This window comes from Perissodus microlepis, chromosome 22 (assembly GCF_051167445.1).
Source record: "Perissodus microlepis isolate ML-2025 ecotype Zambia chromosome 22, ASM5116744v1, whole genome shotgun sequence".
NCBI classification, from domain to species: domain Eukaryota; kingdom Metazoa; phylum Chordata; class Actinopteri; order Cichliformes; family Cichlidae; genus Perissodus; species Perissodus microlepis.
Genome location: NC_140481.1, coordinates 2,140,001 through 2,167,003, shown reverse-complemented (window position 1 = coordinate 2,167,003; position 27,003 = coordinate 2,140,001). Strand labels below are relative to the sequence as shown.

At 42.5% G+C, this 27,003-nt stretch overlaps 1 protein-coding gene across 1 annotated transcript in view; it reads right to left on the bottom strand.

The window, feature by feature from the left end:
• The window catches only part of thsd7aa (thrombospondin, type I, domain containing 7Aa), a 167,689-nt gene that overhangs the window by 112,555 nt on the left and 28,131 nt on the right, over positions 1-27,003 (bottom strand). The window contains exons 2-3 of the mRNA XM_084919656.1: positions 8,173-9,298; positions 5,949-6,197 (exon numbers count right to left, since the gene is read on the bottom strand). Of these exons, the coding sequence (XP_084775782.1) occupies positions 5,949-6,197; positions 8,173-9,298 (1,375 nt within the window). The remainder of the gene's footprint in view (positions 1-5,948; positions 6,198-8,172; positions 9,299-27,003) is intronic.

Below are 27,003 nucleotides of genomic sequence, written 5' to 3'. Positions count from 1 at the left end.
ATGTCAGCGCTAACAACTGAAAGCAGAGAGGCTTCCATCGAGCAGATGGAACACCAATAGCACATGGGGAAGCTGTCTCACAATTAATAGAAGCTCTACAACTCCCCTCTGTTGTACTAGCAATTAAATGCCCCGCATATCAGAAAACTGACACCATGGTAGCTAAAGGCAACAGTGTAGCAGATGAAGTAGCAAAACAGGCAGCAGTGCCATGATGGCACCTGTGTTAACAGATGCAGCTGCTCACCCTTGGTCAGTCTGAATTCGCTTATAGTTGCTCAGAAAAAGGCTAACGAGCAAAAAAACCCATCCTTGGATACAGTGAGGTGCACTCAGAACCATTCAACCACCTGATGTTGGTCTTACTGAGAAGTAGTCACAGACATTTTGTGCTACTATCTTCATTTCTCCATGCAACAATCTATCTTCCACATGTATCAGATCACTTCACAGTTACCTTAGCAAACCCTACTTCTCTAAAGGACAGACTTGTCCTATGACATAAAAAAAATCCATACCACCTGTGGTCTACATGATAAAAACACAATTTTCCCTTTTTGCATGGTCCAGGGGGAGTAACTTGAGAATATCACAAAAAAATGACACCCGTGATATGAGTAAGATGATGCTGATATCATCCAAAACCCAAACATGAGTGGAATCTTTAAGACATGTAACACCACTAAACAGTGGTATTTTTCTGGGTCAACACGCTGACACAAGAATACTGTGTCAGCCTGTATGGAGCAGAAGAGGAAGACTCTAGATTTATAATGTGCTACTATAAACCTCATGCACAGTGCTTGCAAGTTTATGATGTAAGCAATGGCACATGGCTATTAGATGTCGTTTTTTGGTTGTGTGATAAAGATAAATGCATAAATTCAGTATTACCACCTAACTGGACAGACATATGTGCACCAGTCATATTAACAGGACAAATCAACTAACCAGCAACAAACTTTATGAGATTCCAGATGCCTCACCTTATTATGTCTTTATGGAAAATTTTAGCTATTTACCTTTTTTAAAGTAGCTCAAGATTGTTTGATCACGCCAGGCCATGCAGAAGAATAGTAACTTTTGCGTGCTCTGTTAATTAATATTAACCCTATAATACCCTTTGTATCATATTTGATACTGAGACATCTATCTCATCAACATGATCAATACTTGCCATAATTTCAAAATGTTATGGACAAAATTCTTTTTTTGTCTAAAATTAACATTGTTGTTAACAAAAAGTTGCCAAAAATGGCCAATGTATCAAGTGCGATACAAAAAATATATAACAAATATATCATAACGAATATGATATAGCAAAAACATTTTGTGGATTTTGTCATAAGGGTTAATAAACATCTCAGTTCCAAAAAAAATCAGAATTTTCCGGCTATTTTTTGATGGGTTGGGTTGGGTTAGCTTACAGGGTTAACTCCCAGAGTTATTCCCCCTGAAATACTGTTTTGAGAGTAGTTAATCATTTATGTTCATTTCAATAGAGTGGTACAAGAAAGTCAAATTGGTGGTGGGGTTACTAATCCTACTCCTATCAACAGTGTCTAAATGCTGAGTGATCTAAACAGGACCAAGTCAGATAGGGAGTCCCCTGAAAACCTGTGCCACCTTGACAATCCTATACAGCGGTCCCTCGTTTATTGCGGGAGTTACGTTCTAACAATAACCTGCGATAAGTGAAATCTGCGACGTAGCCAGCTTTATTTTTTACAATTATTATAGATGTTTTAAGGCTGTGAATCCCCTCACTACACACTTTATACACTTTTCTCAGACAGGCATGAACATTTTCACACTTTTTTGTTTTGTTTAAACTCTCAAAGTTCAAACCTTGTTAGAAAAAAAAAGTCCAGTATTATAGAACGAAACCAAAGATCAAACCCTGTTTTCAGGTCCAGAACATGAGAACAGAGCAGCTGCCAGAGAATTCAACATTAATGAATCAATGATACGGAAGTGGAGGAAGCAAGAAGAATCAGTTGAATAAAGTTTGATTTATCTGACTGTTTTGTTTCGCTTAATGCGCCTTATAATCCGAAAAATACGCTAACTTCTACCTTCCTTTAGCATGTCCGGAAGTCTAACTTTTTGTGCGATGGTTAGCATCTTCCTCTGTCTTTTGGGTGCTACTGCAGGCGCCTTTGACGGTGCAAAACTTTTTGTCGACATTGTTGTGTTTGTTGGGGAGAAAACTTACAAACATACACTGCAGCACTTCAGAGTCACACTGCTAGGATCGAAGATTTATGTGAATTTTACAAGTTGAACACATGCTGTACTGTACAGGAGGCACGGCACGGAGGAGATTGATTGACAATGGTCTACAGCTGATCAGGACGCAGAACACGATGCACTGTAAAAAAAAAAAAAAAAAAGCATGCAAAATGGCACAAAAAAACAGCGAGGCCGCGAAAGGTGAACCGCATTATAGCGAGGGACCACTGTAGCGAGGAACAAGCACAGCTTGAAAATGGAAGGATTAGTGCTACAGTGAGATTTGCAGTCTCAAAAACAGAATAGTTTATTTTTCATTTGATGTAGAAATCATCAGTGTGGGCACAGCCAAGACAACAAACAGAACAATCAAGAATGAAAACACAACTAACTTACTAGACTGAAAATCCGAAAATTAAATACAGGCGTGTAACCTCCCTCCCTACACGGAAGAAAAGGTTTTAAAGAAAAAGGTTTCCCACCCCTACAGCTACCAGATCTATTTGCTTTATAAATATTACTGTATACTTTTTAATATATACTGTAAATATTATAAAAATATTATTCATAATGTTTTTATAATATTTACAGTATATACAGAAAGATGCAGAAACTTGGTCACACAATACACAGCTAAACACACAACACGGCCATGATGGAAACAGAAAGTAGGCGGGGCCAGCTATGGTGTTATTTTTGTGCCACTATTCTGAGCGCACGCAATAAAAATTTGCAGGTGCAAGTGTTGCATTTTGAGGAGAAATTTATTTTGAGCGAAGGAAAGCTAAATTTAAGTGAACAAAATTCATTCCTGCGTGCAAAAACTGTATTTCAGTGTTTGCTATTATCCACACACACACACACACAACAGCAGCCCCTCTCACTCAGTTTTTGCATTTGCGCTCGCTCGCAATGTGTTGCTTGCGCTCTCAACATTTCTGCCTGTGCGCGTTCAACTCTTTCTCTACACCGTTATATTTGTGCCACAAAACCAGCCAATCACAGACTTGGATGCGAAAAAATCTGATTGGCTGTTCTGGTCTCCAATCAGCTCGAAATCCAAAGCTCAATCGAGGCAGTGGCGGAGGAACACAGAGTGGCGGAGTTTGAAATATTACTCTTTCTGTGTCACAAAATAAACTTTTAAGATATTTTCATGCGAGAATGTTTCTGTGTAAACTTCAAATATCTGCTCGATTATCAAGACATCACATATTTGCACAAGTGCTCTGACGTTTTCGGAGATGCCTGTTACCCACCAGCTGACCGCATAGCTGGACTGGCCATTGGGCATCCCGGACATTTGCCCGGTGGGCCGATGGTGATTTTTCATTTTTATGTTTGTTTGTTTGTTTTTGTAACAGTATAAACAATGAAAGGTGGTGGATTAGCCAATTGGTCATGATCAGCTCTGGGCTGGACCAATTACAATACATCCATATTGAAGGGAAAAGGAACGCGACAAAATGCAACACTTGCACCTGCAAATTTTTTTTTTACGTGCGCTCAGAATAGTGGCACAAAAATAACGCCATAGCCAGCTGGCCTTGACAGATTCCAATTCATAGCCAGCCCCATTCAGTCTCCAAACAATAGTCAGCTTCCACCTGGAACTTACATAACTAAAAAAACAGCAGAGAAAATGAACAATGCCACCCTCAGGTACAGAGAAGTGAACACAGTATTCAAATATTAAGATCCCTCCATCGCCAGTTAAGAGAGTAGATTTGATCTTCACCTACAGTCTTTGACATGACACTTGCATTCTTGCCTGCTTTTGGAAGTCCTCATTCACCATTAACTATGAATGAATGATGCGACCAGTCATGGAGCGTGCAGATTTGGAAATTGAGAAGCATATTTGTGGACTTCAGCCCAAAATACTTTGAGGAAGTGGTTGTTAAGAGGATTTGGAAAACACCCACAGAGAACTTCAGTCTAATAGACGTTGTACCTGGCTGGCTCAAGGATTTGTTGTTGTCGAAAATCCATCCTCCCACGACAACAATAACAACAACACCCCCAGTGTTTCACCTCTAGTTCCACATCCTCATTGCTGCAGTTGTAGCCCTGCGCTCAGATCACATCACTCCAGCTGTCTCGCTCAACAGCTGCCCCTCCTCTGCCTGAGGATCTGGTCATGAGGGTGGTCTGGCAAATCTTCTCCCCAGCCACCCACTCACCAGACGACCAGCACAAGCCAATTCTTTGCTGCCACAGCAACCTACTTCCTGTTTGAGGAAGCTTGGCTCTCGGTGGCGGAAGTGAGACCAACTGCCAGTGACCATCATCATCTCAGATGAGCTATCGTCTGGCCTCTTGGACCTAGTTCTTAACCTTTTTCCCACAAGCACCTTCTTCCAGGAGGAAGCAAGGTTCCCATTGTAGTCGCTCAATGCTCCTAGAGCCCACTTCACCACCTGCATCTGCTGACGGTGGGCCCCAGCCAGGGCCCGCTGTTCTGCCTGCATCAGCTATCAGTTTCGAGGCATCACCACCACAGTGAGTAAAACTAATTAATTCCTGTGTTTTGTCCTGACGCAGGCACTAAAAATAAACATGAGTTTTCTGTTTTTGAGCCAGTGAGTTTCATGTTTACGCTTTTTGCTTCTGCACTGGTAAATTGTGAATTTTCTGTCTTTGGCTAGCAGTAATACCCGTTTCTATGTCTGGTTTTTAAGATTTTGAGCAGGCAGATATAATGAAAGTTGTCACTGAGATCTCAGTTTCTGAGTCTGTCCATATGAAAACTGAGTTTGGTGTTTCAGACTCTGGCAATGTCTCTACCAAGTGTTGGGATTGAAGATGTTTGATTTCTCTTACTAAAATAAGCGGTTATAATCATTTTCATAGACACATTGCAAATGTGCTCATGAGAGTTGGCACTCAGTCTTTTGAAGGTCAAAAGCTTCGTTCGGCGTGATGTCTGGACTGATATATTGTAGGAAATGACTTAGAGTGCAGGCGGGTGACTGCAAACACGCTTACACACATAGATTATGATTAGAATACGTCTCTGGGTCAGAGAGTCCCGAACATGATATTCTAAACCAACTTTGAATCACTAGAAGAACAATGGATAATAACATCAGATTATCAAGGCTTTTCTGTCTCTTACAGGCGAGGGAGCAGATACCAGACGAGGTCATGGAAATACGAGGATGCTTCGCAGCAGACACCAAGACTGCCACGTCCATGCGGGAGGAAGATAGCTGCTATAATCTATGTTTTTGTCTCACTATATAATGTTGTGCAGCCCACTTTAAGTTCATCCTTGTTGTGAAACATGCTGGAGGTCCACAGCGCTGTGTAAACGTGTAATTTCAACTGCCAAAAGAAAGGTAAATCCTTTTTTAAAAGACAGACCTTTCTCCTGAGATTCCTTCCAAATATTCTGAACACGACACAAGTTAATTGTGTTAGATCTTTCTCATTTAAAGACAGATTTTGTTTTTTTCTGAGTCAGTATGCAGAAAGTGTTTTCTTTCAGCAATAACACAGAAAAAAAAATTGAGTTTTGTGTTTTGAAGCCTGAGATGGACGAAACCGTTACTCCGCCCTGTACCACCCCAGAAAAAGAGGTGGGAAAGACGTGAGGTACAACCTGGCCTTGTTCTCCGTCTACCACAGGGAGGTATGGTCTAGAAGTTCATAATAACGAGTCATTGTCTGCTGCTTTAAGAAAATCGTACATTAAGTTAAGCACATGTACTTACGTAATGCAGGGTGGTACCACGTCACTCTGGGGGGTGCAGGGCTCCTTCTCCTCCAACTCTGGACAATCTATTCCTCCACCCACAGGGAACTGGGTCACTTTTCTAGTGCGAGTCCACACCGCCTTGGGACTGGTGGGGTCATAGCACTCCTTGGTGCAAGCAGACCATTTGGACCATTCAGTCACATCGCAGTCTTTGGTTATCACACAAGCCTGGAAGGTCACTGGCAAAGTCTCCTGAGAGCATAGGCTGTAGAACATGAAAATAAAGACAGCAATGTACTCGATGTAACCACTTAAAAAATGTAATAAAACATGTTTAGAACTGTGCAAAAGTCACAATCGATCCACATTTTTTTAGATTTTGTAGGAAAAACAGAAATACTGTAACTGATATAATATAACAGTTATTAAAAAGAACAGGCTGTATGACGTGCTAAAATTTCGTTTGATGTAAAGAAAGAATATTTGAATGCTTTATAATTATGCAATATTTTATCTGTTTGCAAAATGACTGCAGCGAAAGCACAACATTTAAGTATGACAGATGTATCACTGAAACATCACTGATCATATTTATAGTATAAACACAATATCCTCGGGTTCACAGAAAGTTGGCAGATAAAGAAAAGGAGAAAAGAGGAAGTCAGTGCGAATCAGAATCAGAACTCCGAGCTGCATTTCAGTGGCCATTTCTGTTACCCTTCGTTCACTCCAAGGCTTTTCTCTGTCTGAGGCAGCTAATGTGATAATCGGCATACTAAAGTTCCAAGAATCCAAGTCATTTATTTGTATTTTCTGTGGCTGCTTCCACAGGCCATGGCTTTGTTGGAAGACAGGGCTGCTTTAAAATTGCTGTTGTTGTTTTTATCACTGCGTTTGCTTTACTTTTTTCAAAAGAAAATTATTTGCGATAATGATGTGATGCTTCTCTGTTTTTTCAGCTTCTCTAATACTTCCAGATTTTAACACGCACACTTTCTTTGCTTTTCTGTGTTAGGTTAATTGTTTTATTTTACTCTCATTTTGCCTCAATTGACCTGCAAGCCTCTGCACCATGTTTTGATTATGACCATATGAGGCTTTACATGTTAAATGGCCTGTTTCTTATTATGGTTTATATGGCTCATGTGTAAAGTGTAAAGTTACTGGACAGGTGATAAAAAAACTGAGAATCTTATTGTCATTTTACTAAAAGTAACGAGCCAAATGGAAATGCAATGGAAAACCTGAAGTTTTTTTATTCTACTTGTGAATTATTTTTGGCACAGAAACACAGAAACAATAGTTTGGCAGAAGTTGTAAACTCCTATAAAATTTTAGATTTCAGATCCAAAGTTAACACTGTATATATCCCCCAGTCCTCTAGCCTGTGGTTAGATGCTCAAAGCTAACAATTATGTTTGCCACATTGACTGACATTGAGTATTTTAAACCCTAGGCTTATTAGCCTTTTTAATTATTTACTGTATAGTTTAAGTTAAAAACAACAAACAAACAAATCAGCAACTGTATTTTGGTAAATGTGGCAGTTATTGGGTGGCTCATACGTTTAATACCACTTAGTTTAATTCAGAGTTAACATTCTCAAATACCAAAACATCAGCACCGACCTAACCTATCAAGGCAGCTACAAACTAACCAGTTGTGTGTACTACTTAACTTATATCATCTCTGAGTTGCTTAAACACTGACAGCAACAACTTTGTCAGCTGTGTCTCTGATATCCCTGCAGCCAGCCAGTGAATCAGGTTGTGGTTTATGGTGTGCTATAACCACATCAGCCTATTCCTCCCTCAGCTTTTGATGGATGCAAGTTATGTTTTTAAAAGAAAAAAAATGAATGAATACAAAAACACTGATTGAGCTTGGAAGCTGTGTATATTAATTATGTTACATTTTCATGAATTAAAACTGATAGTAATCTTGTTAATGGGGGCATGATAAAATATTTATAAAACACATTTTTGGGTGATTTTTCATCTTTATTAAAAAATGAAATTATAATTGAGTTTAATTTAAAACCAGTAATGAATAGAATAACAATTGTCAACTCTAAGACAAGCTGAAATATCAGATCTCAAAGATTTAACTATAGCTCTCAGTCTGTAACTGATTTTTAAAAAAAGAAGACAAGCTAACATGCTGACAAAGAAAATGATATCATGACATCACAGATAATCTTAAACAGTTTATCTTCTTTATTATATTTCAGTCATGGTTACCTGAGAGCTTCGACAGCCCCGCTCTTATGCACACAGGTCACTTCTCTGGTCTGAAAACCAGTTTGTAGGTCCCAGAACTTTCCTCCCGGGCGGTTCTGACGATTCTTGTTCCTCTTTTTTTTGATGAGTTCTCTGGTCTCAGCATCTTTTGCTTTGCCCCTCTCCCTTAACCTCTCTTGGACCTTCTCTCTTAATTTCTCTCTTTTTTCTTTGTTTTTCGCTTTTTTCTGTCGTTTCGGCCGATCAGCCAGTAGCGATGGCCTGTCTGATTTCCTATTCCTGTTTCCCCTGCCCAGTTTTCTTTTGGATTTAAGTGGATTTTCGCCGTCTTTGGGCTGTTTGTCTCCTTCTTTTAACTGTTTTTCACCCTCTCTGGTCTGTTTGCCATCTCCTCTGGGTGGTTTTTCACCCTCTTTGGTGAGTTTGTCTCCCTCATTAGAAAGTTTATCACTTTCCCGGGGTTGTTTTTCACTCTCTCTTGGTGGTTTGTCTGCCTGTCGGGTTTGCCTTGGCAGTGGAACAGTGCATGGGCCCCAGGGACCCACCCTGAGACTGTAAAGGCTCTCTTCTCCCTGACAGGGACCTAGCTGGCATGTCTGAAATTCGGTCAGATTTGGGCAGGCTGCCCCACCAAACAATGGTGGAGCCAGAACAAAGCGAATGCGGTTCTGTAACCCTATCCCGCAGGTTTTAGAACAGGGAGTCCATGGGCTAAACTCACACACCACACAGTCCTGAGGACATGGGATGAGACAGGCCTGCTCTAGGCGTGGTTTGGGCTCAAAGTATTCACAGATTGCATCTTCTGCAGGCTCCCCCTTTGCTTTTTGAACACATCCCACCTCACGGGTCTGAATTCCTTCCTCTCCCTGAGTGCACGTAGTAGGACGCTGCACCCTTGCACTGCGCATCACTGGGACACACTGGTTCCAGGCACCCAGCTGCCAGTCATATAGCTCTTTGTGCCAGTCACACACCCTGAAGCAGCTCTGCTGGTTGTCTGGTCGTTCTGCTTGGTCACAGTTGGTATGCAGGGTGGTCCAACCTTCAGAATGAGCACACCATACCGCTCTACTCTGGCTGCCTCCAGGACCACATTCACTTCCCATACAACGACCCCATGGACCTGTGAAATATACATAAACAGAGAGGTCAGAGAAGAATGAGCGGCCATGCTTTTTGCAAAGGGAAAGTCACAGTTTTCATTAGCCGTGTATCTTAATATACATTTAGTTTCATATTTTAACCTTGTTTTTCTTGTTCTAACACTATACTAATCATTTTAATAAGTTAGGTCTGAGCAACAACTGTATAAAAACGCACAACATGGCTCCATTTCCTCTCACCGTATAAAAGTGAAGCTAAAATTTTCCAGTTATAGGGGCTACCATGTCACATTTTTGAAGCGAGATACTGCCACCCACTCACCCACTGGATGTGATCACACAAACGTCCCCCTGCACTTTTTACACAGCTTCGCTGCTCTGGTTGTTTTTAATGATCTCTGCTGGTGGTTTTACTGTGTCTAATGGCTTGTTAAACTAAGGTAAATACAACCACAATGATACATTGCAAAAGGCATACATGTTAACATCTTATAGATATATACCAGCGGTCCCATTTTTGTTCCACAGATGGTTTCATGTCAGACAATATTTTCACAGACCGGCGTTTAAGGTGTGGCGGATAAATACAACAAAATAAAATGATACAACAAAAACTGGTATTTTGTAAATATAACAATAAACGCAAATTAACTGTGTAATTGTGTAACTTTATTAGCAGCGTCCTTCTGAAATGCGCCAACAATATTGAGAGTAACATCCTCCTCTCTGCTCCTTGATGCTTTCTGGTCACTATGGTAACGTGTGAATATTTCTTTTAAAATAAGACACAACTGCAACACGGGAAAGACCCAGGGAAACCGAGTTAATGATAAAAAACCCTGAAAACCATCAATTTCACACCCGAGCCTCAACTCTCACGGCACGGGACCAAACGACCCGTGGCCCGGGGGGGACCGCTGCTCTATACAACATGTAGCATCATTCTGAATTCCTGACTGAAGTTCATCGCAGGGATCAAGCAGAACTCTTATTTTCACCATCAGCTTCCTCAGAAGGAAAATCCTCTTCAGACCTCCACTATAGGCCCACTCAGAAAACAGACAAAACTAGGACTTCATGAACAGTGTGACAGCAAGCTTTGCTTTTTGTTATGTACAAGTACTGCACATTATCACCAGATGAAGCTCAAAGTCTGGACTTTTACATAATGATGTTCTATTCAGTCACGAAGAAGGTTACACATTACAAATATATACATATAGGGCGATCGTGGCTCAAGAGTTTGGAGTTCGCCTTGTAATTGGAAGGTTGCCGGTTCGACCCCCAGCTTGGACAGTCTTGGTCGTTGTGTCCTTGGGCGAGACACTTCACCCATTGCCTACTGGTGGTGGTCAGAGGGCCTGGTGGCGTCAGTGTCCGGCAGCCTCGCCTCTGTCAGTGCACCCCAGGGTGGCTGTGGCTACAATGTAGCTGTCATCACCAGTGTGTGGATGACTGGATATGTAAAGTGCTATATAAATACAGGCCATTTACCAATTACATATATATATATATATGAGACTTTTGACCTTCCATCGGGTTTTTGCTGTCAGAGAAAATATCATGTACTCTGTACGCAGCTTCATGCATTCAGCGTTAAAAACAGACACTTTGCAAGTCTGGAATCAGCAGCTTCCAAACACCAAACTGATGTACTGTTTATTCTCCTCAGTGTAAAGAGCAGCATTGAAGTGGGTAATAATCTATATAATGATAACAGGTACATGGATGTTTAATACCTTTGACTTTTTGTCTTTAACTTTCTCATAAACTAATTTCAGTTTACAGTGGCAGTAGATATTTTGGTAGCTTAGCCTCTGTACTTTGTTCATCAGCTAATTTTGGAGTTTTTACTCCCATATTCACTTAGTGTATTAAGCATTAAGAGTGAACATACATACATATGACATCTTGTTGAGCACAATTGTGCATGGAGCACAATTAGACCCCAAAAATATTTTTGCTGTGATTACTTTGTAACAACTACTCTCTGAAAAAGATAATATATATTTTTTATTTTTCTATTGAATAGATTATAAAGAATAGATAAACATAAAACCAAGAACTTGACATTTCACGGTCAGCCTTTCATAACCCTTTCCAGTAGAGGCAATTCAATTCCAGTCCTTAAGAGCTGACTGTAAAAGCGCCCATCAAAATAACATTCATTATCAATGTTGGCATTATGGAGAACCACATTAGCAATCTAAAAGCTAAGTGCTCCCTGGTATAATGCACTGACAAATACACACTGTTCTAATTGTTAGCGGTGTGCGGATCGATATTGAAATATCGATTCTTCTGATACCAGTAATTTATGTTCTAGAATCGATTCTCATATTAAAATATCGACATTTTAGTATTTTGGGGTGAATTTGTAGTTTTTCATTAACAGGAACACAGTGGAAAGAAACTATATCATTCAGATCATCTAAATTGGAAGGAATTGCTTCCTCTTACGCCTTTCATAGTCATACGGCTGTATAAATGTGTCGCAGTCCCTGGCGTGTGCACTTACGACAATGACTGAGCGTAAACTGAGTCATGTGTGGACGTATTTTACCTCCACAAACAGCCAAGATGCGGTTTGCGATACATGTGGCAAGACAGTGAGGTGTTGAACACCTCAGAGTAAATCATATTACAGAATATGATGAGCTTATGTTGAGGCGAACTGAAGAGGAGGAGAGGGACAGGTGCTGCTAGGGCGAGACGGACGTCTCTCACAGAGTCCTTTAGTAATGCAAGCAGGCAACATGCTCAAATAGCGCACAACTTCAGGTTTTTTATTTCTATATGATAATTCTGCATCATTAAGCAATGAGAACAAGTAGTGTGATGTCCTGTAATCATTATGAAGCTATATTATTACAATTACATAATACAACTATATATTATATTATAAAATACAATTAAACATTACGTTTTTGTACAGAGTATTGGTATCGGAGCAGTATCGTCAATACCAACCTGAATTTTACTTGGTATCGGATCGGAAAGTAAATCAGTGGTATCGCACATCACTACTAATTGTTCTTTTTCAATACTGTGATTCCACTTCCACTGGATTTACTGTGAGAACTAAATTATAGGTCCACACAAACATCAACTTTAAGGACAATAGCCTCCTCCACAGCAGAGGAGCTGAAGGTTCAGTCATTACATAAAAACATGTTTATGCCAGGAATGGCGTAATCTTGTGTATCATTAGCTGTGTGTGGTGTTACATTATCTGTAAGACTAGACTTCTCACATACACTAATTAGAATTCTAGAAGTCATAACACAGATACTGGAAAAAGTAATAAGAGTTCTAAAAAGTAGACATGCATCCACAAACACATACCGCTTGTTCACCCTCATTAGTTTATCTTCGAGACACCACTTTGATACCATAATTGAGGTGACAAAGTTTTTGACAAAGTCATCTTGGCTTTTCTTATCAACAAGCTCCAGAAATTTGGATGTTGAGACTCGCTCATTTAGTGGATCAAAAATCTTAACCACTCAACATCTGTAGCTGTTGTAACTAATAACCACACCTCAGATTCACATTACAGTGAGGTTGAGGTATGTGACTATCTCTAAGTAAAACACACATATAACTGGTATACAATCAAGTCCCTTTCACCATAAAATCAGCTATACCGGTGACATTCTGTTACATTATTGGTCAGAGGGCCCGGTGGCGTCAGTGTCCGGCAGCCTCGCCTCTGTCAGTGCGCCCCAGGGTGGCTGTGGTTACAATGTAGCTGCCATCACCAGTGTGTGAATGTGTGTGTGTGAATGGGTGGATGACTGGATGTGTAAAGCGCTTTGGGGTCCATAGGGACTAGTAAAGCGCTATATAAATACAGGCCATTTACCATTTACCATTATTAAGTGTAACAGAATGTCATTGGTGTGTTCCTTCAACAGCTATCCTCTAACTGTCGCTACTCTTGCCATGGCCTGGGTCTAGGGACCCAGGGCTCATGTATTTTAGTGTATGTTTATGTTTATATTTTCTGTGTGGTGTTTTGGTTTTCTCTCCTTTTTCTCCATGTTTCTCCGTCTGAGCTTCCGGAGGTTTTGGTTTGCTGAGGAGACTGCAAACCCGGAAGTATTTCTGCTCTAGAGACAGCCACACCTGCCGCTTGTCGTCCTCTGCCAGCTGCAGCAGATTACGCTCGTCAAGGGAGCGGCATTTAAGACTGAGCTGAGGCCGACGCTGGATCCTTGAGTCAGAACTCGTCAGTACAGCCGTGGACTTGGTATAAACCCTCGAGAAAGTAGATTCCCTGCTAACCTGAATGTGTTTGTGTTACCAGGAATCTGGAGCGGAGTGTGTTTTGGAAGTCACGGTGTGGGAGTTTTTGGAGTCGCCACTGTTTCACCTTTCACAAACATCTGCACTGTGTGGGATTCAGGGAGAATCCCCACGGGACCACAGTGCCGGGATTTTGTATATAGTTGTGTGTTTTCCACCCCCTGTAAATAAATCCACTGTCCTTCACTAAGAGTCTCGCGTTTGGGCCCTACTTTCACTGCAACTCCACGGTCTGCCATCGCAGCCCGTGACAGAAGGATCCAGCCATTATGGGCCCAGCGGACTCAATGGACAAACTCAAGAGGGAGGTAACTGGCAAAGTAAATAAGCTGTGTGACCTATGGATAAATACGCCCGGAGAGGAGTTTCATCGCGCGGTGGAGAAGCGATTGCAGGAGATGCTTCTTTGCTCCCCCTGGGTAATAGACTCTCTCTACCCAATCGTGGCGGATTTTTTGCTTAACACTTTCCACCTCTATTCTCCTAACCAGGGTGCTCTCCAGCCCAGCCAGCTGGTGGAACCTCAGCCTGACACGCCGGCCCCGGCATCATCAAAGAAGCGACGCTCGCGCCACCGACCGCTTCAGCCGTCTGTTCCCGCTGGAGGGTCCGAGGGGCCCGTCCAGCCTCCTGCCTCCGCTGGAGGGTCCGAGAGGCCCGTCCAGCAACCACCTGCGGCTCCCACGCCGTCGCCTGCAGCGCCACCACCTGCGGCGCCACCACCTGCGGCTCCCACGCCGTCGCCTGCAGCGCCACCACCCTCGTCTGGTCCAGCCTCCGAGTCTTCAGCTCCGCCTGGCCCAGCCTCCGAGTCTTCAGCTCCGCCTGGCCCAGCCTCAGCCTCTGCGTTGCCTGGCCCAGCCTCAGCCTCTGCGTTGCCTGGCCCAGCCTCAGCCTCTGCGTTGCCTGGCCCAGCCTCAGCCTCTGCGTTGCCTGGTCCAGCCTCCGTGTCTTCGCCTTCGGCGTCGCCTGGTCCTGCCTCGCTCCGTCTAGCTTCGTCTGCGCCTGAGGTCCCCATGCCGTCTGGTCCTGTCCGGCCTGCTCGTCCTGCACGTCCTGTCCGGCCTGCTCGTCCTGCACGTCCTGCCCATCCTGCCCGTCCTGCCCGTCCTGTCCGGCCTGCTCGTCCTGCCCGTCCTGCACGGCCTGCTCGTCCTGCAGGTGCTGTTCGGCCACTTTCCAGGCCGATGACTGGATGTCGTTGCCGTCATGGACGGCCCCCTGAACTACGCCGCCGTCATGGACGGCCCCCTGAACTACGCCGCCGTCATGGACGGCCCCCTGAACTACGCCGCCGTCATGGACGGCCCCCTGAACTACGCCGCCGTCATGGACGGCCCCCTGAACTACGCCGCCGTCATGGACGGCTCGGGCAGTGGCTGAAGCAAAAACTCGGGTGTGGGAGGAGTTCGGAGAGGCCATGGAAAAAGACTTTCGGACTGCCTCGAAGAGATTCTGGCAAACCGTCAGGCGTCTCAGGAGGGGAAAGCGGTGCTCTACCTGCACTGTGTATAGTGCTGGCGGTGCGCTGCTGACGTCGACTGAGAAAATTGTCAGGCGGTGGAAGGAATACTTCGAGGACCTCCTTAATCCCACTGACACGTCTTCCGAGGGGGGAATGACCCGCCAATTTCCGGGGGCGAGGTCACTGAGGCAGTTAAACAACTCCTTGGTGGGAGAGCCCCTGGTGTTGACAGGGGGGATCACACTCCTCAGCCTCCCTGGGAAAGTCTATGCCAGGGTGCTGGAAAGGAGAGTTCGTCCGCTAGTCGAACCTCGGATACAGGAGGAATAATGCGGTTTTCGTCCTGGTCGCGGAACACTGGACCAGCTCTTTATCCTCTCGAGGATACTTGAGGGTGCATGGGAGTTTGCCCAACCAGTCTACATGTGTTTTGTGGACTTGGAGAAGGCATTCAGCCGTGTCCCTCGGGGTGTCCTGTGAGAGGTGTTGCGGGAGTATGGGGTGTCTGGCCCATTGCTACGGGCCATTCGATCCCTATACAACCGTTGCAAGAGCTTGGTTCGCATTGCCGGCAATAAGTCGGACTCATTCCCGGTGGGTGATGGGCTCCGCCAGGGCTGCCCTTTGTCACCGGTTCTGTTCATAATTTTTGTGGACAGGATTTCTAGGCGCAGCCAAGTGGCCGAGGGCTTTCGCTTTGGTGGCCTCAGAATCTCATCTCTGCTTTTTGCGGATGATGTGGTTCTGTTGGCTTCATCGGGTGGGGGCCTCCAGCTCGCACTGGAACGGTTCGCAGCCGAGTGTGAAGCAGCGGGAATGAGGATCAGCACCTCCAAATCTGAGGCCATGGTTCTCAGCCGGAAACGGGTGGAGTGCCCACTCCGGGTCGGGGATGAGTTTCTGCCCCAAGTGGAGGAGTTCGAGTATCTCGGGGTCTTGTTCGCGAGTGATGGGAGAAGGGAGCCGGAGATCGACAGACGGACTCGGGCTGCAGCTGCAGTAATGCGGACGCTGCACCGGTCAGTCGTGGTGAAGAGGGAGCTGAGTGTAAAAGCGAAGATCTCAATTTACCGGTCGATCTACGTCCCTACCCTCACCTATGGCCACGAGCTGTGGGTAGTGACCGAAAGAACGAGATCGCGGATACAAGCGGCAGAAATGAGCTTCCTCCGAAGGGTGGCTGGCCTCTCCCTTAGAGATAGGGTGAGAAGTTCAGCCATCCGGGAGGGGCTCAGAGTAGAGCCGCTGCTGCTCCACATCAAAAGGAGCCAGCTGAGGTGGTTCGGGCATCTGACAAGGATGCCTCCTGGGCGCCTCCTAGGTGAGGTGTTCCTGGCATGTCCCACCGGGAGGAGGCCCCGGGGCAGACCCAGGACACGCTGGAGAGATTATATCTCTCGGCTGGCCTGGGAACGCCTTGGTGCTCCTACGAACAACCTGGAGGAGGTGGCTGGGGAGAGGGAGGTCTGGGCCTCTCTGCTTAGGCTGCTGCCCCCGCGACCCGGCCTCGGATAAAGCGGATGAAGATGGATGGATGGATGGATAAATCCAGAGTTATGATAATATATATAAGCCATGCTTTTTTCTAAATACTGTGGTCACGTTTTTGTGTGTGTGTGTTTTAGGCGTTTTCTAAGGACAGCGTGAAAACAGTAAAGAAAGAAATAAAGCCACATGTTTCCTATCGGTGGAAAAAGGTTGTTTAGGAAGAGGGGAGAGTTTTGGGAGTGACGGTAACGGCAGCGAGACAGAGCGAGCGAGCGAGTGAGAGAGAGCGAGAGAGTTTTTTTTTACTACTAGGATTTTAAGTTCTTTGTGTGATTTCAGATCAGTAATACTAATGCAGTATGTCAGTGAAAAAAAACAACTAAATTCAGTTGAGCTGAAAAGAATGATACCAAACAAGGCAAGGGGAAAAAATAAAATGAAACAATTTGAGGGTGAAATACAAACGTAAACTCAAAAGGAGTCAAAAATGAGCAGTTGTATTTCAGACCTCAGTGGGTTAATCCAACAAATCATGAAAAATTAGGTTAAAATTTTTGTTCATGACAGTGCAGATTTCTGACATTTTGTGTAATTTAAGCTGTAACAATGTGATTGTTTTCTAACAAAAAAAACAGTGTGACATTTAAGTTGACATTTAATGAACCACCCCATGTTGTGTAGCTTTCTGGATTTTATACTTATTGGGCTACATATTTATTTATTATACAGGCTATGCAGTAGATAAGATCAAAACTCACATGTTTTATGTAACTAAAGTGTGTAATTATGTGGGCTACAGACAATAATTAAGTTATAGACTATATTTATATGAAAAACGTGCATACTTACTGCATTTGAATTATTTTAACCATTTGTAACCACCTGCATATGTGTTTGAAAAAAAAAGGCTTTGATTTTGCCAACCCATTTGATTTCTTTGCCACCCTCATGCCACCCTAAGAAAATTTCTCTAGATCCACCCCTGAATGTCGCCCGCCGCAGCTGCCACGCCGCCGCCGCTGGACCCGTGACCGCCCGCCGAGACCATTTCACTGCGGCTGTCGGACCCATGGCTGCCCGCCGGAGCAGCAGCGTCGCCGCTATTGGACGCGTGGCTAATTACTTATGACCACCAAACACTTTCAAATCTTCGATTCTCTCACTCCTATGGTTTGGATCCATGCTGGACTCTGGGAGACGCCACCCTGTCACGATCGGACTCCTTCACCAGCATATCGTGTACAAGCAACACTATAGGAAGCGGGGCAAACAGAGTGGCATTCGCGTCCATCTTAATGGTTACCTTAAAGCACAGGCTATGGCTAATCCACATGCTAGCATGGATATTCTACGTCCTCCCTCTTCCTCCCGTGACTGCCTCCTTGCCAGATCGCTTAGCCTTCGGTGGATCTGCTCCATCGGAAAGCAAGTCTATCCAGCCCTCCCAGTGGCATGCCTGCCTATTCGGACCTGGATAACGTCTTCCAGAGGTGGCGTGCATCATAGCAACCTAAGCCGTTTGCGACGCGCTACGAGTAGGGACATGGCGCCCATGACACGGATGGCTCTACTAAATGTAAGGTTGCTGGTGAATAAGACTTTTGTTTTAAATGACTTTTTCCTTGCCTCGGGGCTGGACATTTTGTTCCTGATGGAGACTTGTATTCACCCTGGTGAGTCCTTCTCCTTCTTGGAGCTTGTCCCCCCAGACTGTGCTTTCTTCAGCTCACCTAGGCTTACGGGCAGAGGTGGTGGCTTAGACTCGTTTTTAAAAAATAACCATAAAATTCGGCAGCTCCCCTCCCCTACCTACCCTGGCTTTGAAGTCCAATTACTGGAGTTGGCCAATTCTTCTAAAGCTCTGTGTGTTGTGGTCTACCGACCGCCGAAATACAACAAGGCTTTTATTCAGGACTTTGCTGATCTATTAGGATCTGTTCTTTTTAAATATGACTGGTGATTTTAATATTCATATCTGTTGTAAGGATGATCCATTAGCCAAAGACTTTCTTGCTCTAACTGACTTTCTTAACCTTGTTCAGTGGGTGAACCAGCCCACTTTAAAGTCCATACCCTTGATCTGTTTTTTTCATATGGCCTGGACATTTGTATTTAAAACATTGACAATGTTGGGATCTCTGATCACTTCCCAGTTGTTTTTGATGTTGATCTATGCAATACAGAACTGCACCCTGAGAGCCTCCGATGCCCTATGTGCATAATTAATTCTGAAACTGTGGCTAATTTTTCTGTGGTGTTCCTTAATTCTGCACCCACTATTACTGATTGTCCCATACCTCATACAGTTGATGACTTTGCTGATTCTTTGCTATCCACATGCTCCTCTATCCTTGACGTTGTAGCGTCTAATAAAATGAAATGTCCCAACGTTGGTTAAACGACTCTACACATGCCCTACGATGTGTGTGTCACCGAGCCGAGAGGAGGTGGAAAAAAGATAAGCTCCAGGTATCCTTTGATATCTTACGTACCAGCCGCCTGAAGTTTCATAATGCTGCTAAAATGGCTAAAGCGGCTTTCTTTTCTGAAATTATTGAGACTAATGGCCATAATCCTCGAACGCTGCTTAAAATCTTTAGTTCAGTGGTCAATCCCTGTCATGAAATGCCGATGTTGTCTTCTCCAGCTCTCTGTGAACAATTTTTAAATTACTTCACAGATAAAATTTTATTTCTCAAGTCTTCACACCCTTTAGTTGTGAGCCCTGCTTTCACCCCAGGATGTTTGTCAACTTTTCATCAGTTATAGCTAGGGTTGGGTATCGAAACACGGTTCTTGTTGAGAACCGGTTCCCACTGTTTCAATTCCTTGGAATTGTTTGCCGTTTTTGCAAACGATTCCCTTATCGATTCCAGTCGCCCCGAATTACGTCACCACGTTGCGGAGCGTCATTTATCTGGCAGGGCGCTCAAAAGTTTGGTTATACTTTACGAGACTGGATGGCAACAGGGCAACTTGCAATACTTGCAAAGTAGATATTTCATATAAGGGAGGAAACACTACGAATATGCAAAAGCATTTGCTCACAAAACACGTGATGACCTTAAATGAATGTCGTGTTTTTAATTCGCTCCAGACTCGTGAATCTCAACCCAGCAGCAGCGGTAATGTTTGCACGTCCTCTCCCGTTAATGCGGCAGGTAAATAATCAACTAATAGTGCATATTATGTTAGCGCGATCTGCCTTATTACAAAACCTGCCATTACTGTGCACTTAGGTGACCATGATGAGAGAGACAGAGTCTGGCTCAGATGCTGGCAGTTCTCACTGCAGTCTACCGGTAGCGTCTCCTTTCAGGCCAGGATAGACGAATGTCACCGAGCAGTGACTAAGTTTGGGGTAAAAGGCTTGCACCCATTTGCCACAGCAGATGCCCCCAATTTTCGGTAAGTGAATGTGTTTAATTGTAGGCAGGGACATTACTGGATATTCTTGTATAATTGCTACTGAATAATTTATGTTATACTTTGTTATTGCTACAGAAGAATATTTATTTTATTATTTTACATTTACAATTTTTTTTCCTGGGGACCCTGTGACACCCCATTGAAGAGCCGTAGGCTGGATCTCTTAAGATCTCACTGTTGGGTTTGTAAGGCCATGTTACTCTTAAAATCTTATTCAAAGAGAAGATATAAAGCAAAGTTCTAAGCTAATCGACCTTAGTGTTCTCCTTTTTAAAAAATAAGAATCGATAAGAGAATCGATAAAGAATTGAATCGTTAAACAGAATCGAAAATGGAATCAGAATCGTGAAAATCGTATCAATACCCATCCCTAGTTCTAGCCGGTGTCACTCACTGCCCTTAAGCAAATAGTTGAACAACTGAAAAATACAAATTCTGTACATGATATTCTCCCATCACGCATTATCAAGGATGGTTTTGATGCAATTGGGCCCAGTATTTTAACTCTAATGAATTCTTCATTGATGGCCATGTTCCATCAGCCTTTAAACACGCTGTAGTGCAGCCTGTTCTCAAAGAAGGAGCCTCGATCATAATGACTTTGTGAACTACAGGCCGATTTCCAAAATCCCATTCCTGTCCAAAATCTTGGAGAGATAGTTTTCTCACAACTCCAGGCCTATCTGGATTAGAGATGGCACGATACCACTTTTTTATGTCCGATACCGATACCGATATCATAAATTTGGATATCTGCCAATACCGATATGAAGCCGATATAGTGTATTTTTTAATCAATAAAACGTTTTTTTAATATCTTGTGCATTTTGTATAAGTTTACACTCAAGTTTAAATAAATAACAACACTAAAGCTATTCTGTTATACCTGTATGTAAAAAATACACTGCGCCCAAAATATTTCATAGTTCAGCAAAACCAATCAATCTAATAAACTTAAACCTGCTCCATCCTCCCTATTCTGGTATTTTAAAGAGTACTTAGCAGAAATATTAAGCAACCTAACTAATAGGGTTGCAAACTCCCAGCAAAAAAAAATAGGGAACCACCCCCCACCCTCCACCTCATGATGCTTAATCGATGTAATCAAATTTAATTTGATGCAGGGGGAAAAATGCACAGAAATAAATTATTTTTCAAGAATAATTAAATAGATTCAACATCTTTCTTCAACAGAATTGCAGACTGCACAGATGGTATCTTCCCAAAGGAAAAAGTACTATAGCTTACTAGGGTATATTAGACTTAACAGTTACTATGTACAGTAATGGACTACTATATATTTTACATCAGATTAAAACTTTGGGTGTAAGATTCAGATAATTATTTATTAAAAGCTAGACATTTTAAATGAGAATAAGAAAGAAAAGTATGTCTTTGTGCCCCCTTTTCCCTGTTCATTCCCTATCGGCCCCCCCTGGCTAAACTTTGCTAGATCCGCCCCTGCACAGTTACCAGCTACGTAGAAAAAGATCCTGGTGTAGAAAGTAATATTAAATCAATTCTAACAACAGCTTATCAAGCTTAATAGTGCTGCTGTTGTTCAACCGCTGGTTTCCTCTTTCTGGTGAGAAGTTGGCCAAAAACTAAGAAGAGAGACGGACTAGCGACAGAAAAGCCGATCAGCTGATCATTAAGCAGTTTCACGATTGAAGTAGCAGCAGGAGAGAGAGAGAGAGAGAGAGAGAGAAGCAGTCGCTCCATATATCGGTTGTTAAGCTTAACGCTAAAATGCTTTACAAACATTCAGAGATGAACTTACACACTTGCTTTACTTCTCTCTGGGATAACTTCCTCGGAGATGAAATGCTGGTTTGGTAGCGAAGCTACAAATACACACAGCCGCTCTATCACGTGATGCATACTGCTGCGACGTGCTAGGTTATGAGCCGAGTTACGCCGTGTAGCAAGTTTTGTGAGGTGCTTTTTTGATATTTAATGGATCGGATTACATTTTTTATTTCTCGCCGATATCCAATCCAGTAATTTGGGTCAGTATCGGACCGATACCGATACGTAATATCGGATCGGTCCATCTCTAATCTGGATACGATGGATTCATTTCAGCCTGGCTTTAAACCACGTCAAAGCACTGAAACAGCTCTGCTGAGAGTCCTTAATGATCTTCTCCTAATTGCCGATTCAGGTCGTTCTGCGGTCTTAGTCTTACTGGACTTGTCCTCAGCCTTTGATATGGTGGACCATAATATTCTACTAACAAGGTTAGAACATACATGCATTAGAGGTGACACCCTTAACTGGTTTGAATCCTATCTTTCGAGCAGGTCCTCCTCTGTCATTCTGGGTACCTATTCTTCCTCTGCTGCATCCTTCTGCTGTGGCGTGCCTCAAGGCTCTGTGTTGGGCCCAATGTTGTTCTTTCTCTATATGCTACCTCTAGGCCTAATCTTTGAAAAATACAACATTTCATTTCATTGCTATGCTGATGATATACAAATTTACTTTCAGCTAACTGACAATGTTGCTCTGTCACTGCACTGCTTCCTAGAGTGCATGAGAGAAGTCAAAGAATGGCTTTTGGGCAACTCTCTTATCTTAAATGAAAAGAAAACCGAAATTGTGGTGTTTGACAGTCATTTCCCCCGGGGCCAACTAGTTGATACCTTTGGACCCCTCGCCACTTTTCTCTCTGACACTGTTAGTAATCTAGGTGTGCTGCTGGACAGCTCCTTCAAATTTGACAAACAAGTGACCTCTGTAGTCAAATCTAGCTTCTACTAACTGCGTCTTATTTCGAAGGCTAAGCATTGCATACCACATAAGGATCTTGAAAAGCTTATTCATGCCTTTGTGACCTCTAGATTAGATTACTGTAATTCCTTTTACTTTGGTCTCCATGCTGTTCTTTTCCATAGATTACAGCATGTCCAAAATGCTGCGGCACGCCTTTTGACTGGTACCGGAAGGTTTGCCTCTATCACCCCTGTTCTTTCTGATTTGCACTGGCTCCCCATCAAATACCGCATCGAATTTAAAATATTGCTGCTTACCTTCAAAATTATAAATAATACAGCACCTAGCTATCTCGCAATACACCCCTAGGAGAGCCCTCAGATTATCCAACCAATTACTCTTGGTACAGCCTAGATCTTGGCTTAAGACCAGAGGTGACCGTGCGTTTGCCCTGATTGCACCTAACCTGTGGAACAACATTCCCATTGCTATTCACACGTCTGACTTCTCTTCATCCTGGCGTTGTTCCCGCTGGTGCAGGGTCCGCTCTTCGGCAAAGGTTTCTCCATTTGGTTCTGTCCTCAGGTCTTGATGGTCTTAATGTCCTCCTTAATTTTGTCCATCCACCGTTTCTTCGGTCTGCCTTCTGGGTCAATCATCATTGCCATTTTTGCACGTCTGACTCCACCCAATTATTTAAATCACGATTAAAAACTCACTTATTTAATCTTTCTTTCCCAGTTAGTAAACACCTGTATTTTATAATCAATTCCAATTTTATCTTTCTATATATCTTCTTCTACTTTAAACCTGTGTGTTTTTAGCAAGTTTGATTTGATATTCACTTTTATTCTTGTGTAATTAGTGCCATTGACCTGTTCAGTACTTTGTTAATGGTCTTATATTATTCATGTTTTAACTTGCTGTTTTATTGTGAAGCACTTTGGTATACCGTTGGTTTTTAAATGTGCTATATAAATAAAGTTGTATTATATTGTATTGTATTGTATTTCACGGGACACTTGGATGCGTTGTTATCGTGAAAACCATGCACATTAGTTGGTACTCAATTGTAATGGAAAATCAGTCGAATCCAGTCAAGTCGTAATGAGCCGTGGCGAGTTGTTCTGAGTAGGTACAAATGGAAAAGAGGCTTTAGAATACCATGACCTGGATGACTGTGAACATACACACACATGAGTCACAAATACACAACAGCACAGATGAAAGGTTTTACAGTTTTTACTACTGTTTCTTTACAGTGCCACCTCTGGGTTGACAAGTTTTCAACTGGGAAATTGGAGTTGGGGGTTCCATATTTAAATTCTGAGTGGAAACTTAGAAGCCTTATTCAGGAATGCAACATAACTCTGTAAGCCTTCTTGCCCTTAACATACCAACTAACCATGACTGTTGTGAAAGTGAGCTTGTCTGTTTGGTGTACCACACTGATAGCAAACACCAGAACCTCGCCCTCCTCCATCACACAACTTGTCAAGCCTTAACATTTTAAGAATTTCTACTTTTCTACTACTGTTCTTTACATTGTTTCACAAAGGTATATCTGGGACAAAAGGGAGAGACTGGAATTGCTGGAGCAGTTTTGATGATTGATCTCAGGGTTAAGCAGGAAATGTGAGCAACAATGATGTTCTCAGTGGCAGATGGCCTTATCAAGACTCCTGAGGAACTGGTGGCACTGAAGATTATCTGAGAAGGCATCTGAGTCAGAAAAGTAGTCCTGAGGAAGTACAAGAGACATGTGATGACTGGGTGGAGAGAGAAGAAAAATGGCATCTTAGAGGAGATAGCCAGGTGACTCTTTTTGTGAAATCTGTCCATTAGTCATTATTCAATCTGGGCTATAAAGTGGAGAAGCAAACAAGATTGAATTAGGCTGGGTAACATGGGAAATGCACTCCCTGAGGTTGGGGGTGAAAGGATAGGGTGGTGAAAGGAAAAATAATAGGACGAGAGTGGTTCAAGACCTACTGAGGCTGGAATCATCAACTTTGCACTCAGCATAGAGACTAATCCACTTCTTCTTATCTGATTATGACACTCTACTTGGCAAGAGGGGAAATGTCATCAGCACCTTGAGCCATTACCCTGCTGCTCTTTGTTTTCTGGAAGCAGAGGCTCCCAAATGTCTGTGACGAGAAGTTGTCTTTGTTATGAGATGGTCACTACAAATCACAAGTGGAGGCAAGGCTACTAAAATTTTCATGTCGGGGTGAAACCAGTTCTCTTTTTATATAATGAAATACTATTAAAAGGATTATATTGACCATATAACATATGAAAGTGCTAGATTACTAAAACAGTTTTTAATACCTAAGTGGGGGAAATAATAGAGGATGTTTTAAAGCTGCATAAAAATAGGTGAAGGGTAGACAGATGTCCAATACTAAAACAGACCTTCTGCCTACTGCCAGGGAACAAAGCAGTGGCAGCAATGGTGGCGGTGCTGTGGGGGTTGGGTAGGATATGGTTGGATAGATTTCTTAAATGTCAGAGGGGGTGAGGTGGGATTAGACAAAGGAGGAGATGGGGGTGGCTGGGACTGCTTTATTAAGACATGTCAAACCATGCATCCTTTCTTTAATAGACAAGCAAGCAACTCAGAAACAACTGTGCAGAATACAACCTGATAGTTTTAGTTGCATATTAGCCTTTTGACCACAAGGTTTATTGATGATTTAGATAAGTATAATAACAATGTTAGTTTGTGCTATTTAATTCATTCATTCATATTAGAATGTCATAAATACATTGTTTTGTCAGAAATGTGTTCCTCTTTGTTGTAATCGTTCTGTATGGTTTTCATTTAATGTCACAGACAAGTCAAGATGAAATCTGTCTTGAAAATCAGTTTATACAGAAACCTTTACTATACTAATCAGCACAGAGAGGTTCACGTCAGTTCTCTCCACTTTGTGCTTTTCCTCTTGATAAATATTAACATTTCATGACTACTTAAGTATCTTTCTTTTACAGGAAGATTAAATGTCTAAACCAGTTGTGCTGGTTTAAACTGATTTAGGTTTTTGACTAAAACCTTTAAAAATGATAAAACTTGATTACCAGATAGAAAATAGTAAAGTGAGACATTTACTAATAAAAAACCTTTTAATTTTTATGCGTCTTTATTTTTCTTCACTTGCAATATATTGGGCTACATATTCAGTTTTTGTAAATATATACTTTTTTCTTATTTTAATCAGTACACATTGTATGTATTAACTACCAGTATATTTTTGTGCATGTTTTTCTTTTTAAATTCATGATAGTCCCGGTTCAATGCACAACGAAGAATTTGTTAAATGCTTTGTTGGACAATTTAGTTTAATAAAGTCAGATGTATTAAAGTGACTTAAACAGTTCAGCTACAGTCTACAGTTAACATAACCTTTGACTATCAATAATCATCATTTAGCTTTAGCAGGCTAAACTTAATCATGTCAAGTTAATTGAATCTGTTGTCAGTAGATGTAAAGTTAATGTAATTTAACTCTTTTCTTCAGCATTTAATTAACAAAGCTTAGTTAGATTTATATCAAACAATTAATTGAACATAATTGCAATTAATTGTAATTACTTTTCCCATTGAAACAACTGAGTTTTGTGGTACTGGTTGACATAACTTGATTAAGTAAATACAACATTTTATTTCTTAGAGTGAAGCACTGAAGAGTTTGATGTGAATGCAGCTGAAAGAAATAAAGACCAAACCAAGTATTATTTAAGCTCGCCTCACCGTGTGTTTCTGTGCCATATCATCCAACTCGTAAATACAGAAAGATGCTGTGATTAATTTGGTTCATTTTAGTGTAAATGTGACACATTGTCAAATATGTATATTAATATATTAATGTGATATTTAAAATCCATTAGTTAACTATTGCTGTGAGGTATGTAAAGACAGTGCAAAAGAAATACCAAAGGTGGTCTGAGAAAATAAACCAGGGACCCCTGGCCTCTTCTCCACCACCTCCTGCTCAGGCAGTAAGTAGAACAGATGGGGTCCAGTGGCATGCAAGGGAGCAATGAAGAAATGAGGGTAGGAAGATGGAGGGGTGTGGAGGTTGATGGACGAGTGGAGGAGGTGTTGATTAGCCCACCACAGACGCACTGTGATATATTTAGCTTCATGTTGCCAGTGAGGAGCTCAGCTCAGTATGCCAGGAGGGTTGGTATGTGCACCCCACAGATGATTTCTAGGCTCAGCTGCTTTAACACATTAACTTGGCTACTGTCACCCTCTCTGATGATTGATCTGGTTTTCTTCCATTTGAAGAACTATATTAAGTCAAAGAGTGCAAA